General features: G+C 47.3%; 1 protein-coding gene across 10 annotated transcripts in view; it reads right to left on the bottom strand.

Moving 5' to 3' along the window:
* The window catches only part of LOC139344008 (RNA binding protein fox-1 homolog 3-like), a 349683-nt gene that overhangs the window by 69096 nt on the left and 259441 nt on the right, over positions 1–21146 (bottom strand). Inside the window, exon 1 of one of the 10 annotated variants that reach the window (XM_070981887.1) lies at positions 15826–16317. The exons of 8 other annotated variants lie outside the window; for them this stretch is intronic. In XM_070981887.1, coding sequence (XP_070837988.1) covers positions 15826–15951 — 126 coding nt within the window. In that variant the 5' untranslated portion in view covers positions 15952–16317. Of the gene's footprint in view, positions 1–15825; positions 16318–21146 lie in introns of those variants that run through there. One more of the 10 variants, XM_070981889.1, reaches the window with a different exon arrangement.

Here is a 21146-nt window from a genome sequence, read left to right as displayed (position 1 = left end):
GGAGTGCAGGTTTGAAGCTGCGGCGTTCAGCTGGGCCTGAACACGATGCCTCGACACCGCTGAACACACAGCTGTATCCCAGAACTTAGATTCTGATTAAATGGAAACAGAACAGCCCATTAAAGTCATTAACATACATCTAGAGTATGCATGGGGGGATGTGCACCAAAGGGTGTGCATGCACAGTAATGTAGCGCATATATTAAGAAAAGATCCGCTGATAGAACTTGAAAGAGCATATCTTGCAAAAGCTTATATATATTATTTATCAGTCAGACATCAAAAAGGAGACTTTGTAATGACCTTTTTAATTCATATGCAAAGGTAATGCAGATTCTGAAACTGGAAATCCACCAAAAAGCAGGAGCACAAGAGGCTGTAACATGACTGCACCGCCTGTACGTTTAATTTAATGTCACACTGGATCTATTCTGTACACGACATCTACAGCTTGTCTGTCCGGCCTGGGACAGGCGTCCCTCCTCTGCTGCTCTTCCTCAGGTTACCGCCATTTTTTTCCTGTTGAAAGGCTTTTTTTGGGGGGATGCTTTTCCTCCTTTGAATCAGTTGAGTGTTGTATGCTGCACAGATTATAAAGGCCCTTGAGGCAAATTATGATTTGTGATATTGGGCTGTATAAATAAAACTGACTTGACTTGATGTGGCGCTGCTTTATCTCATAGATTATCATGACGTACATGCGCTTCTTTTAATTTCTGAGATTAAGGCGGGGTGGTTATCTGGCTGGTGTGAAAAAAGGGGAGAAAACGTGCAGGGAATGTGTGACTAATATGGGAAAGTTCTTTTTTTTTTTTTAATTTCTGCAGCGCTGCTGAAATTTACTGCAGATGCATTTTAGAAAATCCTTTTCTTCCCCTGGAAATTTAGCAAATTGCTAAAAAGAAAAACATTTGAAGATTATCGAGTGAAAACTCAGGATTGTTCGGCCAATTGTGCGATATTTTAAGGAATATCTAGTACCTCTGAGTCTCAGTCATGCAAACACAAACATCCAGTGAAATCCAGAGTGGCTGTCAGAGATGTGAGAAAGAGATGTATCCTGTGTGTCTGATAGCTCATCACCTCCACAGTCCTCACACTTGGGAGCAGCAGGAGCCCGAGTGTCACTCTGGACTGAGAGTCACTTGATATCCCCAGTGAGCTGCTCAGGTCACACTCCTCTACAGAGTGTGTGTGTGTGTGTGTGTGTGTGTGTGTGTGTGTGTGTGTGTGTGTGTGTGTGTGTGTGTGTGTGTGTGAGTGTGTGTGTGTGTGTTCAAGTCATCAAACATCAAGGTTTGTCGCCCGCAATCCTTGCTGATTTTGGTTTCTGTTCATTGGTTGATAAATCATGAATGTTTTAATTGTACGCTGACCTTGATGAAATGAATGGACATCATTTATCAATTAGGAGTGCAATGGGGTGATGTCGGGGGAAAGTGTCTGCTGACAGAATTATTTTTCATCTCGTCTTTGCCTCGGTCAGCCTCCCTCCACGCTGTGCACCTTTAAAAGGGTTTCTCAGGTTGAAACAATTTTCATCTCGCAGTCATGATGTTTTGTTTTTTTTATTATTGTCATTACATTCTCTCCCGCTCGTAAAATCCCTCCCCTCGGTACAATCTCTGCTGTTTACCAAGTATAATTCAAAAGGAAAAAATAAAGAAAAAATGTAAAAATTGAGAGAGAGCTGGTATGACCAGCCTAATCTGTGCGTGGGCGCTTCCAGTGTGCTTGCACAGTATGGCTTTTCATGACACGAACATCAAATCCCCAGAGAATACAGCTGCCATGATGAGATGTGTTTTTATGGGGATTTAGGCTCTGGAAGAGAGATTTGAGTATTACCTATTGTCAAAAATGTGCAATGTTAGGAGAGCTGTAGCAATGGAGGATGGGGATATTAAACAGGCCTGTTAATGTTTTACACAGTGTTGTTGATGCTCCTGTAGACCTGTAAAGTCTTGACAATAACTCTTGCTGCTGAGTGGTACAGGAGACTTATTGAAAGGTGGCGAGTGGGAGGCGCATAAAGGAAGATAATTCTGCTCTTCTGAGGGTTTGGAGGAGCTGCAACCCCCACCCTCATCAGCCATTTCTTTCTCAGAGCAGTCTAGCATGCAGAGGGACATCGTTTTTCATCCCTCACAAAAGGCTCAGTGAGCCCTGTCTTTAACCAGCTAACAACAGACCGGCCTACCCTTTAGTTCTCCAGACATCTAAATGCTGGCGGCGTTCATTTTACTCAGGCATCGGAGAATCGGCTCGGGCCAGTTTTCTAACCTGAAGTGTAGTCCAGCAACGCGCCCAGATAGATGTGTGACCACGAGCCAGAGAAGCCCGCTGCCGACCTTTTGAATGGTGGGCTGCCATTCTCAAACACCGGGCCCCAGATTGACTTCGCCCTCAGCCAGATGAGAGAGCCTGCTCATGTGTGAACAGCCCTGACTGCCTGCATGGGCTCGCCAGATCCAAATGCCCCGCAGGTCTGAGGGAGCATTTTACAGCCTGTTTAACAGTAACTTCAAAAATCCCCCCGTCCCATTTTTTTCCACAAAGAGATTTCTCAGACATCAGGCCTTGGTTGCTGATTGCCTCTGAACGTGGTGTTGATTAAAAAGTCAGCATTGTTCAGGCTTTCTTGTTTTCTCTTTCTTGTGGATCCTGGGAGTACAAACAGCTCGATAGGCTTCGTGTGAAAGTCTTCGGGCCTTGTGTCTGACGAGGGACCCGCGGTGAGAGAGAAAGGGGCCTGCTTGCCCAGCTTTTGGAATCCAATAAAGTGCTTTATTCCAGGGCTGGGGCCGACGTGAGGCTAATCTTTGATCTGAACTGGAAGCTGAGGGCTCCGGAGTGGGCCACGCTGCCCGATTATTTATGGGAACTTCAAAGGTTCCGCTGATCACACTTGTGTCTCTTATCTAGCGAGCGAGAAACAGCCACAACAACAAAAAGTGACTTTGTGAGGAGAGTGGAAATTCAGAGCACGGAGGGAAAGGTAGGGATAAAGGCGTGAGCGTTTGAAATAGAAGGGGGGGAGCGTTTGGTGGGGCTCTGCAGGGAGATCTCCAGATTAGAAGCGATCAGGCCGATGTATATGGGCCATCTGCCTGGGAATGTGCCTCTGGCTCCGTCCGAGAGAGTCGGACCTCTTTCCTCTCTGTTCCCATGGAGGAGAGGAAAGGCCGCCACAGTCAGGGAACCCCTGCTCCCCTCTCTTCCGCAATCCCTTTTCTCGCCCTCTCCGTCTCCTCTCTCCGACTCCCCCCCCTCCTTCCACTATCACCACCACCACCTCCACATCACATCAGAAATGTGACTGGCCTCAAACTGCTGACTTGCTCACAGTCCATTGAGTTTCCTCTCCTTATCAAATTACAGCCACCTCAATAACCCACTCGCTGCAGCACGCCGGAAGAAATGAGGTTTTCTCCACCGCCCGCCCCTGGCACTGCACTCTTTCCCTCGCTTTTTTCTCCTCTCACATTTTTCTTTCAAAAACACAAGACAGGAGGAAGGCGGGGGTGTATGAGGACGGGGGTGGCTGATGTGAACGTAGGCGTAGATTTTCTAGTGGGCGTACGATCGTAATGTTTCGTACGAGCGTGTGCGAGGAGGGCGGAGATGGCCCATCGGCTGCACATTGCTGATTTGCAGACATGGGCCGATGTCCAGATGGCAGGAGCCTTCTGGGAGAGTATTTTTTACTTCCACCCCAACAACTGCTCGGTCACAGCAGCCCACCAAGACCCCAGCATCCTCCTAGCGTCATCCATCGTGGGTCACTTCTCCTTTTTGAGCCACCGGTCGTCAGAAACAGGCCGGCATCTCTCTCTGTGCACCCCCTGTCTTTACTCCTCCAGCAAGAGAACTACCACCACGTCTCAGAGGAGAAAGTGACACAGTCCCATCACCTGTTATATACCTGCAGCGAGAGAGCTTTGGGGAGCCTACCGAACAACCCACGCAAGGTCATCCGTCTCATTTTGTGAGTGAAGCTGCAGTTATTACAAAGTCAAAATGAAAAGCCTCATCCCCAGGTCAGCTGTCTGACAGTTGATGGATGTCATTTAACCTTCCCAGCAGCTGGTTACTGGTTTAGACACCAAAGTAAATAAGGCCGAGGGAGGAAAGTTGAAAACACCTCTCCAGACCCGGATCCATTTTCTCCTGATATGATATAGTCGCCGTCGAAGAGCGTTTGATTTATTTTTAACGTCAGCGGCGTTGATGTTTTCTGAGGTCGTAATTGCTCCGCGTTAATGCATGCAAATGAGAGTTCAGGATAAATTTACAGGAACTTGTATACCCCCTGCCCGCCCCGCCACACACACACACACACACACACACACACACACACACACACACACACACACACACACACTCACAACTCCTCCAATGTGAATTAACATCAATATTTATCTTAGTTCTATTATCCAATTCTTACCTCATTCACATGCTAATTGCTACAATTACCATTAAATAAGGGCCCCGGTTCAGAGGAAATAACCTGCCGCTCAGCACTTGAATTACTGGCTCGTCACCTGTGTGCACATGATGCATTCACTCATGCACACACCTACGCAGAGGCAGCGACAGAGGAGGTCTGTTCACGTCTGCCTTTTTTTAGAACGCCTAACAAAACAACAACGCAGCCCTGACTTTCGGGTACGTATTTTTGGAAAGCTTTCCCGTCAGTGGCATCGTGGCTGCTGCACTGACATGAGAAGACAGCAGGAATAACTGATTGGCAGAGAAGCCTGAATTGAGAATGAACGCTCATGTATAATGATAGGAGGGAGCCCGGAGAGGGTTAACATGAAAGCCCAGCAGAGTGCCAGCCCCAGTTACCTGCAGAGCCGCGGTCGACGTGCTCTGCCTTCACCTGTTTTATTGGAGACGACGCCGGCGTGTCACTGACAGCGAATGTCCAAGTTGAGTGGGAGTAGATTAGATTAACTCCCCTGTGAAAGACCCTTGTCTGCTTCCATTGTGCATCCTGTCTAGTTAAAACGACACAGGTATGCCACAGCAATAAGCAGGTGCGCTGACATCAGAGCTGTGCTGGGAATACTGGCACTGATTGGAAAACCCACAGAGTATTCCTCAAACACAAACACACGGCCGACGCACATCTTCTACACCCCCGAACAACCGCCTTGCATGAAGATCAAGTGAGTGATTCTTCGGAGCCACCGCAGTACAAACAGAACCGCGCTGGACTGTGCGTTTGGTCCCTGAAGGGGACTCTCTCCCTGCGAAGACATCCATTTTGTAAATCGACATGGTGGAAGTGCGACGGCATTATTGAAAAAGGCCTTGCAGGGAGTCGAAACTAGAGGCAGCCAAAAGAAAGGCCTCAAACCTAACTGGAGAGAGACAGAGCCCGGTACTAACTGAGTTGTAAACTTCTATTGCCCAAGGGCTGCAGTCATACTCTGCTCATTGAATCAGCTTGTAACATAGGAGAGTGAATTCAGACCTTGTCAAGAAAACCAAAAAATAAACACTGAGAGACAGAGAGACTGTAAACAGAGAGAGAACTCCAACAATGCAAACTACATAAGTAAGAAAAATAAATCCAATTCTCCTCTCAGGAGCAATATCAATGCCTGAATGAAAACTTTGAGAGCAGAGAAGTCTTTACTGTGGAGAACACCGACCTCAGCGACGGGTCCTCAGACGCTCTCTCTTAATTTGTTGGTGGGATGAGAGGCTAGTTTTGTAGTTTGGTACATAGCGCAGTGCTAAACTCCCTCAAACAGAAATATGCATGAAGAATGATTACCAATGTCAGAGCCGTCTTGCCTTTTGGCCTGGCCTCATGCTCGTACAGCAGTCAGGGGAGCTGATGACCTTTGCTGATGGCAGAATACCTAATCGCGAAGGCCTCTCAGTTGTAAAGTAGCAGACGCGCCGCACAAGATCTATTAGTTTGCTCTTTTATCTGTAATAATCCTGACAGAACAAATAATACGCAGGCATATTCTGAGCAAAAAATAAAGGGTGAAAGAAATTATCATAATCATTCAAAGTGATGCTTTGGGAGCGAAAGGAACGAAGGAACGCGAAAATAAATTCAGATCCGATAAATCGACTGCACTCGGAGGGCTGGAGTGAATGGAGGCTGTGGAGTGGATGGATACCATGCAGCACTGTCTGTCTTACGCACACAAACCTCCCTCGTAAATTATCTTGAGCAATGTAGAATTTATGAGGCAGAGATATGTCACTGCCGGCCTATCATTTCCATGGCTCTGTCGCCGTAATTCTCTCCAAAACTGCCCAAACCCATAGATAAAAACGGCCACTGCAGCTACACATGAAAGAGCGAGAAGAGGCAAAAAGGTGCAGCGAGTGAAATAAGCCAGCCTGGATGAGGAGGCGGTGGTCTTTTCTGACTCGAGCACCCTCCACATCCGGGTAGAAGCGACCAAAGAACGTGCGAAAGTAGAGTAAAGGAGAGGACAAGTGTGACAATTAGAATTTGCTCTGTTTATGTCGCGTGAAATCAAGTGTCAGGGGAATTTGGTGAATAGGAAGATGAGTCAAATTGCCGGGCATACGCCGCTTACATCTTTATCTCAGCTGGCGCGGCTCCTCGGCTCCACAATAGCTTTTACCTTTTGAAATATGTGTTTGTGTTTCTCTGTGTCAGTGGGAGTGTACGTGAGTGTGTGTGAAGAGATTTGGGGGAGCTTTTAGAGCGCTATCATAGAGTAGGTGGAGGACGGTGGAGTGTATCAGAGAGGGCAGTCCGCACATGCTGCCCTGTGAGATTGGATTCTCACCCATGAAATGTAAGCACACAGAAAAACGCTCTGCCGCAACAACCTCCTATTTACACAGCAATTTTCCACTCGCTCGCGACAGAGCTAAATCGCATTTGTCTCCCTGCCGTTGATACCACGCTGCCCTAGAATTTCATTCATATCCAGTTAATTAGCACTTCCTCTCCCGGCACCAGAAAGAGCAATCACTGGACAAAATGTGCAGAGTAATTTATTACAGTTTATTACAGTTTATTGAGGAAGCCAGAATGTGTTGGATATTAGAATGATTACTTGTGTTTGCGCTGATAGCAGTCTGTGTGACAGGAAGAAGAAGAAGAAGAAAAGTTATTTACCAAAAACAGCTGGACGGATAAATTAGGCCCTTTCTCTGCATGACAGTATCTCCCACGACTGCGCTGCTTCAACATTTCTGGGTGAAAAGCGATGTCTCTCAAGCTTTACTCCCTCCTTTGAAAACGTTAATTGCTATTCATTACTCGCTATTGCTGAATGATAACAATGTTGGAGTTACAATTCTGAGTCATTAAATTAGAAGGAAGGGGATGAATGGGAGGAGTGGGCAACGGAAAATCCTTGTCCCTGTTGAGCCTCGACAATGTTTTACAGTTTAAAGGGCCGATTCACCGAATCGGGGAGGGAGTAGCCGCTTCCCTGCTCACCTCTGTCTGCAGCAGCGGTGCCGTGCACATAGTTTTGTTTCGATTTGCTGAGGTTTATGGTTATTTGTGTTGCCCAAATTACTGAATAAAAGACAAAAGCTGGACAAATAAAACCGAAAGTATCTGCAGGGACGAGAGCGCTCCCCTCTCGGATGTCGGTTTATGGTTTGGTCATTCTGCTGCATGAATTGTGCTTTTTTTCCAGTCTGGTGCTGCGCAGGATTCAGACTGCAGTGAGGTCTTTAACTGCACAGCTCAGGTGTTTGTTTGCATCCTGCATTAACTATGCAGCAAAACATAATAAACGCGTTGTCAGTGAACGTTCTGCAGATGCGTTGAGTATGAACGTGTTGTGCTTTTGCAGATGTTCGCCTCATTATGTTGATAAAAATGGAATTCGGGGAACGTAACGTGCATTTCAAAACGTATTTACTCTTGCAATTACGCAGCATATAAACATAATTTTTAGGAGGCAGGTTGACAGCAAGATACCGCTAGAGGTTAGTGAAGCGTGAATTTATCTATTCTTGTGTAATTTGGGTGAAGGGACCCTTTAAGACTGAATATCATCACCCCCCCCCATCATCACTAATGCAGCACTCATGCAGCAGCTGCGGCAACAGCAGACATAAACACATTCATGTGGGGCAGCTTGTACCACCTCACACACACATGCACACACACAAGCACACACACATTCCTTCATCAACTGGCCACACTCGCACCCGTCTCTGCGCGCGCACACACACACACACACACACACACACACACACTCTCGGAGGCGGACGCACGCGCCCGCGGAGGCTGTAATCTGTAATTTGTAAGTTCCATTTGTTTTTAACACACACCAAAGCAGTGGTCCTGTGGGACCTAATAAAACCTCATAAGCACACGGAGAGGAAGCCCGAGGCGCTGCTCTTTCCCACAGATCTCACCTTGATAGATGATTTTAGAAAAACACAGAGGCGTGCTCCACTAACAAAGTGCTGCGAGAAAAAGCAGTGATATTTAGGCTCTCCATCTGAGGAGAGGAAAAATGAGGAGGGAGACGAGGAGGTGGAAGAGGAGGAGGGCTCCGATTTGGAAGAAATTACAGGAGCTTCTCGCCTTTCTTACGATCACCCGAAGAGAAGCAGAGCAATCAGTGGGATACCTATCCGGATGCCCGTGAGGAGGAAGGAAAAACAAAGTTTGAGCCTTTGTTTTTTTTTAAATGGCTCCTGCTGTTCATGCAACGCCGAGCTGAGATTAACTAAAACGAAGGCCCCATTTTTTATTTTGAAGTCCGTCCCATAATCATTTGTTTCATAGTGTTAAAGGGAGTAGCCAGTGGAGATGTGCCGGGAATCACGGCCATTACTTTATATTACTTTAGGTCTCTAAAAACGAACGTGCCATAACTGGCAATTTCGGACCCCCAGCTCTGCAATATAGAAATAATAATAATAATAAAAGGGCTCATTTAATTTGGAGAAACAAAAACAATTATGAATCTGCCCGGGTGGAGGTCATCTCCTCTCTGCGGCACTTCTCCTCTTGGTTTCATTTCACAATACCTGTAGACTTTTTCAAGGAGAACTTGAAATCAATTTCAAGCCCCATTTAATTTTATACACCCGTACATGCTGACCCACAACAGCATAGTTCAAATATTGATCTTCTTTAGCGGGTGACCCGGGGTGCCTCGTGGCAGTCAAACACACTGTGGAGTTGCATCCTTTAAAAACGAAATAATGAGATCAAAAACGAGGGGGAAAAGGAACTTCTCAGGCCCGTTTGCTACGAGGAATAATTCCCTCAGACTTGGTTCTCATGCAACACGCCTGCTGCTCCGATGAAGACAGATAATGACCTTTTGAAAAACAAAATTTCAGCGTTTGCCTGGAGATGTATTTGTCAGCAGCAGCAGCAGCAGCGTGTCTTCTGGCAGTGGAGAAAGCAGGCTTGCAGGAGCACAAGGAGAAGCGGTAATAATGCTTTGCTGTTCACCACTGCCATTAAGCCGCTGGTGATAAAAAGGTGCAGTGCTTTTAATGGCTTGTGATAGCTCCTTTTTTTTTTTTTTTTTTGCTTTCACTTGTACGGCCACTCTGTTAACTCAGCATACAGGGTAATACGTCTCATTTGAGAGGATCCCACCGAGAGGAGAATGCTTGAAGGACAGTATGAGAGTGACACTACATTATAAACATACTAATCACAGCTGGCTGAGATACTGCAGTAAAGAAATAATTGGACTCAAGCTGGTCTGGCTGCTTGAGCATTTTAGCGTGCCATTTGCAGAAATAGAAAACCTCGGGACACATTATATTCTCAGGGAAAAAAAAGGCTGCACCAGGCTTCCACTGCGAGGTTATCCTCCGCCTTTATCCTCCTGTAACTGTATGTGTGTGTGTGTGTGTGTGTGTGTGTGTATGTGTGTGTGAGATGTAGTGAGAGCTCCCGCAGTGTGAAGACAGGGAGGTGTTGTGTCGTGGATCTTGTCTTTCTCTCTCTCGCCGGTCCTTTACTCGCTCGCGGTCTCCCTTTGGCCTGAAGGAGCGCTCAAGCGGACCGAGCAGCAGAGATTTCTAAAGCAGGCGGACGTTCCTGAGCTGTATTAAAAGGCCTGGGTGGGAGAGAAGGCCACTGCAATGCAGATTCAACAGCAGCCTCCTGCAACCTGCAGCCTGAGTCCGACCCTCTGCATCCCTGTGAAGTAGTCCATCGTATCACAGACTAGTAGGGATGTCTTTGACCAGAAATGTGTCTGTTGCATCAAATCAATCTTTGATCAGCAGCTTCCTTTTTGAAATTTCCTGAATTGAGCATTATTTTAAAGTTCTGAAATGCCTGCAGCGACGTTTAAAGTTTGAGAACTTTTGTTGACTGCAGGCGTCGCATCACCACGACGAACAAAAAACTTCTGATTCCCAGCCCTGCAGATGAGCAGGTAACACAGAAAATACCTCCTGTGGCGTCACATTTTCCCAGCAGCAGTAAATGTTTCATACTGGCGTTAATTAAAAGCTTCATTATAAATTTGTCACCTTCTAAAAAAGAGGCTGGTAATTATTATGAGGTGAGGACATCTGCAACTGCAGCTTTGTTTTGCAGAAGTGGAGTATATTAGCATCAGCAGCACTGTGAATGCTAATTCACTAACACTATAGGTCCAGAATATAGACAGGAGCACTACAGGCTAACGCTCAACATTAATGACCGGAGGATATTTAGCATTATTGGCAAAATGTAAATACACATTTATTGATGCACTGCACAGCAGCGTGCATGCAAAGCCCTGCAAGCAGCCACCTACAGACGACAAGGATTCCTACATATGTAAGCTCCAATATGTCTGCTCACATTAAAAACACGGCCAGACCCCCGGTGGAAAAGCTTTGTTGGTGAGTAAATCTATTGCACTGTTTGTGCCATTCTTCTATACAGGGAACAAATTTAATTTTGTTCCATTTACAAAGGTCTAGTGGAGTAAGACGGTGGGTAGCCTTAAGAAAAAAAACACACAAGTCAGCCTGACTGTGAAGTCTCTGTGAAGAACAAGGCAGTACTCGCTCACACACCAAATGAAATTTCAAAATAAACGACTGAGCTGTGATTTACAATTCTCCTCCGGGCCAGAGAAAAGTGAGAAAACATTTCAATCAGTCCCTCTGCCTTTGTTATGCTGCTATGAATCAGCTGTTTAAGGGACAAAACAGCTGAACGGCGGCGAGAGAAAGACTCTGAATGATTTCACACCAAAACATAGACCATATTGAGAGGTATATTCCAGAGCCCATGAAATTGGGTTTTTTTGATTTGTGCCTGATTGAATCTGAGTGAATTGTGCTCGACTAAATTGGCTGAAAAACAACAAAGCCGATATTGCTCTGTGATATAATGGAAATATTTCAAATATAGCGTTCACCTATAACAACACAAGAGAAAAATCAGATCAGCTGTGAGAGCGGATGTAACAACTGCTTAAATCATCAGATCTGCTTAAATTATGAGGCTGGTGTTCTTGGACATTTCTCTGTAACGCGTCCCTCAGTGCAGCCTGACCTCTCGGCCTGTCTGAGCCTCTCTGCTTCCTGCTGAAGGTGCAAATCTAATCTAAAAAAGACACAAATATATTGTTGCGTCTCTAAAAAGGATCAGTAATTTCCTTAAACAGTCGGTCCAGCTGGAGTACCAGCAAACAGTCCTCCAGCAGCAGGAAATGGAGCATTTGTTGGGACTATTTTCAGCTGCAGATTATCACACCATCGGTGCTCCGGTGTGTGTTTCCAGCAGCAGGACGGTGTGTGTGTCAGAATAAACTGCAGCGTGTGTGTTCATGGTAATGAAGGAACATGTCTCCAGTGCTGCAGCGAGGCTCACTGATGTGTTTTTAATGTTTCTGGACAACAATGCAGCTCTGTGGCTCAGAGGAAGGAGATCCATCAGGCAACACCTGTTAGTGGATATATTCACTGTCGGTTTGTTGGCATTAAGAAAAATATGGCACATCACCAGCCTCAACCTTTAAAGATGACAGGAGCATACGAACAGGAAGAGTCTAATAGTAGATCGAAACACAACCAACTACTGTGTGTTAACCCTTTTCCCAAGGGGTCGGGAGGGAGGTGGCGTGGGGGGGTGGCGGTCTCTTAGAGTCCATTTGAAGCCCGGCGAGGCCGCGGCTCATTTCTCAAACTCATCTCCGATGCACCCACACTGGCCTAACGAGAGCCCATGTAGGGACAAAAACCTATTAGGCCTCCCCAGTTACAGACAGCATCTCCATTTACAGCTGTCAATAGTACAGCTTGGCCTACAATAATTATCCCAGAGGAAGGAGCCGTCTCTGCACGGTTCGCATTAGTCCGTTCCCGAGAGACCGCCAACCTGAATCCTTCGATATCTAAAGTCCCCGTGAATAGCGGCGCTTTGGGAGGCAGGATCAAGGCCTGAACCGAGGGGGAAGTGTGTCACGAGTATTCCCAGTCCTCTCCTCTCTGCCTCCCTCGCCTTTAACCAGATGTATCAGCGTGAGCGTGAGGAGGGAGGGAGTCGCTTCCCAGTGCAGTCGCAGAAAAGAGATCAGCATGAGTAGGAAGAGGAGGAGGAGGAGGAGGAGGCCGCTGAAACCAGAGAGCCCGGGCAATTCCTCCCAGGATCCACCAACATAAAGGGATCGCCTTTTCTAGGTGACCTAACCGTTTAGGACGATACCGAAGCCGTGTACAGTTAAGGGGGAAATTCAAAACAGGCCGACCAAAGAAGCCACAAAAAAGAAATCAATAGATGCAACAATAACAATAGACATCAGCGCAGCGGAATGCCATGATAGAAAATCCAATTACAAATCAAAGGAAGGCAATTTTAGAAAACGGCAGATCTGGAGATAAGTCCGAGGCAAAGACTCAGAGAGAGATGTGACACGAAGACAATAACAACTGCTGCTTTTTCCTCTTTAGACATAACTAACGCCCTGCTTCCCACCCAACAGCATCGTCTTAGATAATAGAGTTACATTTACGAGCGTTGCCATATGCCCACCCAGTGCCTGGTAAATAGAAAATCCATGAGATGCCACTTTTTTATGGCCCTGAAGACAGCTACTAACTACCATGAGCAAACCTGAGCTACCCCGTCAGCTTCGGCTTGTACCATAAATATATTTATACTTTAATACGGGCCTACAGCGGTGAGCATTGCATCCCGTAAAAGCCTCAGCACACTGTAATTCATAACTCCCTCAATATCCAGCGCCATAACTCACGAAATGAGCCACTACAATACAAATTGACGGTAGGAGAAAAGTGACATCATCCTGCGGAAGGATGAAGCCGGCACCCCGTGTGGCAGAGCAACTCTCCCCCTGTCGAGAAGAGGGACGGCCCTTCAGCGGTGCTGCGATACCGCCACTTTTTTTGTAATCAGAAGCCCACAGTTCTCCCACCACACCGCAGGGAGTCTCTCCTTGTGTTAATGAAAACAAACATTTAGCCGGGATTTATACGCGCCGCAGCCGACTACAAAGAGCATCAAAGCAAACTGCCTGGGAACACACACCCAAACACTGCTGCACACAAATAAAGGCAAGGTATGCTTCGCTAATCTTTTATGTAATAAACTCCTGTCTTCCTGTGATATCATGCGGCGCCATGTTCACACATAATAAGCAAAGCTGTTCAGAGCCCAACTTAATACAGTGTCTTATTTGAAATGCAAACAAACTGCGAGGCAGAGGCTATCACCTCAATCTATTCCCCTTCTGTTCTCTGGCTGTCATCTCACGAGCCGACGCTGCAGCCCTGCACTGTGGCGAGGGGGGGGGGGGGGGGGGGCGGCGGAGGCGGAAAACGGGGGCAGCATCCTGCGAAGGATGGGTGATGTGGGAGGAAAAGGGATGGTGGTGGGGGGGGGGGCGCTAGCCACGGTGTGATTCAGAGGGTTGTTTCCCCTCGCAGCGCTGCAGGGCGAGGATTTACCGCAAAGAAAAAAAAGAGAAGGAACAAAAGCTGCTGAAACATGAAAGCATCTGAAACAAAAAGGGATGTTTCATGAAGGCAGCACGCAGGAAGTGTCCGTTTCAGCTCGGCCCTGGACATAAACACACACACGTGGCCAGGTGCGCACACACACACACACTGAAGAGGCTTACTGGCCTTTGGGAGGATTTGGATGTAACGGGGATGTAGTGGAAGGTAAACCCACCTAAAGTCAGTCTGCTAACATTTTCAGTGGTGGAAAGAAGCTCAGGACGTTTTCACAGAGACACACAACACAAACACAAACTATTAAAATGTGAAAAAATCCATCATGAGAAAATAATCTGAAAAATGTTCTTTTTGTGGCCAAAATCTCAAATATTCTAATAAACTGAAAAGCAGAATCTCTCAGGGCTGCTTTTGTATGAGAATCAGAGTTTGTGGCCTTGGCTCCTCCACCGTGTCTGTGTTGGCGGCACCTGGCTGTCCACATGCCCCCCCCGATTCCCGGCGGGGTGTGCCCGCTCTGGACAGATGGGTGGGAGGGGGTGAGGACCATTACCATGATGGCGGGGGAGAAGGGGGGAGGTTCAAAATGAGAAAGAGTTTCCACAGCGAGCAGCATCATCGTTATTTCCCCCCATTCACGCTGCAGTAACACTCTGTTTACTGCAACACATGCTGCTGGTAGTAAAAACAGAATTGGACGCTCGACCCCCCCACACCCCTCAGTGGCTCCCTCCCCAACCGGCTGAATTAAAACATGTGAATAATTCAGCAGACAGACAGGCGCACGGGCTCTTAAGAGTCACCTTGTTGTTGATTTTTCGCCTCCCTTCAGAAAATTGCCGTCTTCAGGTTTCACCAAACAAGAGGATCAGTGACAGAATCAATTTCCGAAGGAGGAGGACAAAAAACAAAAAGGCAAAAAAAGGGAAAATCAATGTTAATTTGCAGAGATGTATAATTATTCAAAGTGCTGTCACTTGGTGGTGATCAGCATTAGAGAAATGAAGGGGAGAGAGGAGCTCGCTGTGGGCCTTTTCATGAACCGAGACCACGAAAAAGACGTTTTAGAGACCTTTTAAAGTCTGGATGTCTTCAAACTGATCTGATACTGTGTTTACTGTGAAACCAGAGATATCATGACCATGATAAACCCAAAAGCTGAGACAAGCAGAGACCGTGTACGTCACGTTTCAGACAGTTTTCTGTTGTTTTCACATCACAAAACCGAAGAGCATCTAAACTGCTCATCAGCAGCAGAAACACGTGATGGCCGTTAATCCCAGAGGCCTCACAGCTCAAACTTCCACATTTCTGCTTCTGAAAAATTTTTTTTTTATTTTTTTTTGGGGGGGGGGGGGGGGGGGGGCTCAGGTCTGTGGAGCAGATCCAGGCTGGGGTCAGATCAGGTGACGCATCACAGGTAGGAGGTGCAGGTAAATGAGGCATCGCTCCCGACAAAGAGCCAAAGAAAAAGTTGGTGTCCGGGTGGAGATTTATCAGAAATCCGACATGTTAAAAACACAGCGGAGCAGCAGAGAAGTGATGAAGAAGCACAACAAAACATTTCCGAGCACAATGAGTCATGACGCGGCTGATGTTCACAAACACGTGACGGTAATCGCTAATTCACTGCTTTCATATCACTCAACGGAGGAGGAGGAAGAGGAGGTGATCCCCCTTCCCCTGCACATTCTCCCTCCCCACAAAGGCAGGGTGAGGGTCAGGGGTTAGGGGGGGTGAAAGTACTCAGGGTAACAACACAAAGCGAGCGCGATGCTATCACGTGCCGCCGAGCAGCGTGCGGAGGAATGAACGGCGCACGGATGGAGAGCGAGTGAGACGAGGAGGAGGAGGAGGAGGAGGAGGAGGGAGGGCGACAATGCGAGCTTGAGTCAGTCTTACCTCGGGCAGGTAGAGGAAGGCAGGGGGACACTGGAGCGAGTGCGGTAGCATCCCGGAGCCGGAGAGCAGCAGGCAGCCGGAGTTGGCCATGGAGCTCAGCGTGGGGTGACGGGACGCTTTGCGCATTTAGCAGGGAGATCCTTTCGCTCTACTCTCTTTCTTCCTCTCTCTCTCTCTCTCTCTCTCTCTCTCTCTCTCTCTGTGGCTCGCTTCCTCCCCCTCACTCTCTCTCACTCTCTCTCTCTTCTCTCTTCCTTTCTTCAGCCTCCTCTTGCCTTTTAAATTTCCTTTCGCTGGCTTTTGTGTCTCTATTGAAGGTGCAGCAGGGAGGCGAGCGGTGCGCAGACAATGTGCATGTTCCACCTTTATCACTAATGCTCTCTCGCTCTCTCTCCCTCACCCTCGCTCTCTCTTTAGGTCTCTCTCCCTCCCTCCCTCTCTCTCTCTCTCTCTCTCTCTCTCACTATCCCTGGCGCGACTCTGTTTACTTTGAGCGCGATAAAAGCCAACATAAGCATTCAGACACAGAAGGGGAGGTTCTGTGCAAGCCGAGGAGGAGGAGGAGGAGGAGGAGGAGGAGGAGGAGGAGGAGGGGTTGTAGAGCCGACAGGGGGTTGGGTAGGTTAGGGTGGGGTTATAAAAGTGGTGGTGGTAGCATGAGGTGGGGGGGGGGTTACTGATGAAGTCCCCAATGGATTCATACATCAAACGGGGCGGCTGAATAGCAGAGGGGATGTGAATGACATTAGAACAGCTGATCCTGAGCATTAGCACCTCGTGGGACACCGCATGCTGCCTTTTAATTGCGGCCCCCCCACTCGGCAAACACACACACAAACACACACACCCCCTCGGTGGCCGGCGCCACCTCGGCTCTCTTCCCTGTGTGTGTGCGCTCAAGGACGCACACTGTACAGCATGTTTAACAGATATATCTGTGAAGCCGGGGGGAGACGCATTCAAACAAACCCGGCGGTTATTAGGCCCGGTAGTGACATCCTTCTTCATCTGCTGAGCTGTTCATAGCATCCGGCCGAGCGTGCGCCGTACAGCAAGCTAAACTGTACAAGCAAAACAACTCCCAGCTTCCTTTTAATGTACCTTTTTTGACTGATTCTGTTTGATTCGGCTTTAAAGGAAGCAGACAAATAAAGCACGAGATGTGTTTGTTACATCACAGGCAGCAGTTTGGTGTGGAGGCTCCATTACCTTCAAGAAAAGCAAGAAATCTGAGTCTTATCCTGCACAACCTGAGCTTCAAAACCTTGATGCATCAGCACTTTGGAGGAGCACGGGTCGTCTCTGGGCTGCGGCGACGTGTGGTTCCTCTTGATCTTGTAATTCGTCTTAACACAATCGAGACAATTTACATTTACGAAGCCCAGAGTTACACATTTGCCTCTAAGGGTTTTATAATTTCTACAATGTACACCCTCTTTAGATCCTCGAGCATGATGCTGTCACGCGCTACCAAGGAACGCCTGGAGGAATTAAAGGGATGGATGGAGAGCGAGACAGTCAGACGATCAACGGTAGGTTTCTCAGCTCGGCTCCAGACCTCTGAATGGAGATTTTTTTTCCGTGATGCATATAGTTCCAGTGTTTCCCCGGCTGAAAAAACAGCTAAGACAATCAGAGCTCTTTAAGCAGGATTAAGGACAGGGATGTTATCTTCCTACGCCAGAACCAGAATAATGGAAACAGAAAAATTGCCCCAAAAAGGATAAGATTGACGCAGCTGCACAGGTTGTTGTAAATCACCTAAAGGCTCGAATGTGCTTCTGCAGGCTGGATGTAAGCGACGTGTTCAGGCATCATTCAGAAACGTTTGTGTTTTTGGATTTTACTTGTTTTTCTTTAGCAGCAGCTTGCTCGATGCTCTCATCTGCACAGCGTGTCGCTGACGTCTGCGCTCGTCTGCACAGATCCGTGACTTTTATGGTGAACTGTAATTTTAGCATTACAGAAGCGACGACCCTGAAATCAGCATATTTCTCCCACTGATGTAAAAAAGCAGAAACTGCACCCATGACTGCTCCTGCGGCTCCTGCGTCCACTGAAAGTGACGTGGACGGATGCAGCGATGCGGTGTTTGAGAGGTTTTCCTGCTTCACCTGTGCTGTCTGCTAAGTTTTGGGGCTTTGGCCACTCTGACAGTAACAGCAGGCTCCTGCTGTGGAAACACAACACGACCGCAGAGGAGAATTAACTCACTCTGGGACGCTCTCTCTGCAGACTAAACAATTCCCAGCATGCAGCAAGGGGACGCCTGACCTGCAGTTACACACTCACACTTGCATGAACTCAACAGAAAGAAACTAAACATCAGGAAATCAACTAAATGCTCGCCTCCACCGGCAGCCATATTTGTTGCAGGTATACAGTCTCATTCCTGGATAATTGGCCCGCCCGATGCAAAGATCAGTGGGCGCAGATATCTGACGTGGTTTGGGCTGAATGCTCTGGCTCTGCCTGCTAAAGATGGCGATCCGTCTCCCCGTCTCTCCTCTGTGTGTTTTTCTGTCTCTCGCTCTTTTCCTCTTTTTTCTTTCTGTCTGTCTGTCTCACCCAGTTAATAATTCAAATGAGCACTGCCAGATCACTCCCTTCAAAGGGAGTTGCTGGAATGTTCTCAACGGTGCCTTTTCTTTTTGTCATGTGAAATCAAAGCCCTGAAACGCAGTGGAGATATCCTCAGTTAACTCCCCACACTGCTGTTCTGCCAATTAAAGAAAGATCAACAACCGCTGCGAATGGCTCACAGTTGATCACCAAAAGAAAAAAATAAGTGATCTTAATCATTATCATCCTCATCATCGTTTTTGTCACTGTCGCCCTTTGTCTTCCTCTGTTTCTTCCTCGCAGCGCAATCACCACATCACTGTGGCGGCCCTGTAATAATCAGCATAATCATTATTACCACAATCACCATCATCATCACTGTCACTGCCGACTGTCACGTCTGTCTTCTGAGCCTGCGCCGCCGGCCTGCTATCCAACAGGAATTAGCCTCCGAGGCGGGACTTAAATGCGTCTGATTGTCATTGAGTCCGCACGTGTGTGCACGTGTGCAGGTGTGTGCACGTTCGCGTCGAGTCCCTGCTCTGAGATTCAGATGATTTGTAGCATTACAAGCTTTTAAATCCGCTTTTAATCTCCTCTCCAAAGCGTCCACTAGCACCCGTCTGTGTGTGAGACGCAGCAGATCCGGAGTGGCTTTTCTTTTGCGCCCTTGTTATTTTAATGTGCGCCTCAAAAAAAGGTTGAAAGCAGCAGTTCTAGCAGTAAAAAGCCATCACATGCACTGGGAGCTCAGTCAGCAATAATCAAAGGCAATACAAGCGGCGACTAATGGGGCCCAAACGATTGGCAGCACACTCCCGTTCTCCACTGTTTATCGTATGACCGCTGATCAATACAGCACACTTGCACTAATCTTCATGAGAGATGACTGTTTATTTCCCTTAACTCCCATCACTCTGACAGTGGAGGAGGAAGTATTCACATCCTTTACTTAAGTAAAAGTAGCAACAACTCGGTGTAAAATAATCCACTGAAGCAGTCCATTAAAGTTTCTCTTCGTCTTACAAGCAAAATGCTTCAAAGGGAAAATCCAGATTGTGCAGAGAGTCGTCAGGATGAAGCTGGTTGATGGGAATCTAATTTTTATTTTAGCTATAAATACCACATTTTGTAAAATGGTCATGTTTTCAGTGTAAAACCTGAAATGGATGTTACTGTTTGGACATAAATGTCCTTTATTATCGTTTGTCATCTTCTCATCAGTGTTTATATTTATAAATTCAATAGAAAAGCTTTAAAAGGTTTCACTCGTTTGCATTTGTCATGTTTTATTCACCGTTCAATCAAATTTTACTTGCCTAACGTCAGGACTGCTTTGAAAGTCCTCTCCAGTAAAATTCTGCTGGGAAAATCCATAATCTATCATTTTTTAAATTAACTTATGGCCTAAAAGTACAGAAATGTGAATATACAGAGAGTAAAATGACTGAAATCAATCCATAAAACAGCCAAATGTGTGTTCATTAATAATATTGCAATGTAAAGTCCCCTCAGGTTGCTAAGCTCCAAAATCCCAGAGAAATACTGAGGACATGACCTCCCTGTAGTTACAGCCCTGTTTTTAATTACTTAGTAACTACAGCTGTCAGATTTCTTTCCCCTGAAAAGTGATGGAAAAGAAGTAGGACGTAGCAGAAACTGGAAATACGCAAGTAAAGCAAAGTACCTCAACATGGCAAAGGAGTTGCGTAAATGTACTAGCACTGCACTTCCCTATGGACACAGCTCCCCCATCAGGAGGACCACCAGAGTTAGAATAACACAAACATGTCAGAATGGGGATTATTCAGTATTATGCACCGACACAAACTTTGTAAATATGTATGAAAGTAAACATGGAGCTCTGTCACATCCTCCATTAATCACAGTGAAGGGTGTAATTAGTCCAGTCGAGCCGCTGATGTGATCAGTCGAGCTGCTGAAGAGATTGTGGAGTTCGAACGGGAGCGCTTTGGTTCCCCCTGGACCCGCCGCCGCCGCTGCCGGCCCCCCACCCCACTGGACACACAACCAAGACCCCCAGAGCCACACTGTGCAGAAAACAAAGCTGCAGTGTTTGGTGCTGGTGGAGTTCGTTGAGAAGCAGCGAGGCCTTTGGAGGGGCACCCTTGAAGTGCCCCTCTGACAGGCTTCCTCATTATCTGGCATCTCCAGAGTGCCAGCCAGCCTCACTGAAGAAGAGGGGGCACGAGGACGCCTCGATCAGCCCGCCCCGGGGGTACCCACAGAGGGGAGGGTTGTGCTCTCGCTAAAGGTCCGCTGATTATATCTGAGGCCCAGAGCTTCAGGGATTCCCGCTAATTAAAGGTTGTGTCATATCTGTTAGAGATAACAAACCTATGTAGCTCATCTTTTTTCTTAAATCAGGGAGTTCGTTTCGCAGACTTCCCTCCTCCCCGCAGACGTCCACGTTCTCTGGCATCATGTCAGGTTGCAGGTTGGTCTGCATTCAAGGCTGACCAGCTTTCCACACCCAGGGGAGGGGGTTCCTGTTTAACCTGCCCTCACCCATCGCAGCGTGCCAGCGGTGTTGTGCAGGCATCAGGGATCCTTTGTCTAGAGGCATAATTAAAGCTCTCGTTCATTATTTCTTCACTTTGAGCGCAGATCTGAGTAATTAGGAGGCAGAGCCACGGGGAGGGGGGGCTTTCAGAGAAGCACATACACACACACAGAAAGACAATCACACATGCCTGCACTCCTAACATCCAGAAGAAACTGCGCTTGCACACACACAC

This window comes from Chaetodon trifascialis, chromosome 15, assembly GCF_039877785.1.
Source record: "Chaetodon trifascialis isolate fChaTrf1 chromosome 15, fChaTrf1.hap1, whole genome shotgun sequence".
NCBI classification, from domain to species: Eukaryota; Metazoa; Chordata; class Actinopteri; order Chaetodontiformes; family Chaetodontidae; genus Chaetodon; species Chaetodon trifascialis.
This window is presented reverse-complemented; position numbering and strand designations above follow the sequence as displayed.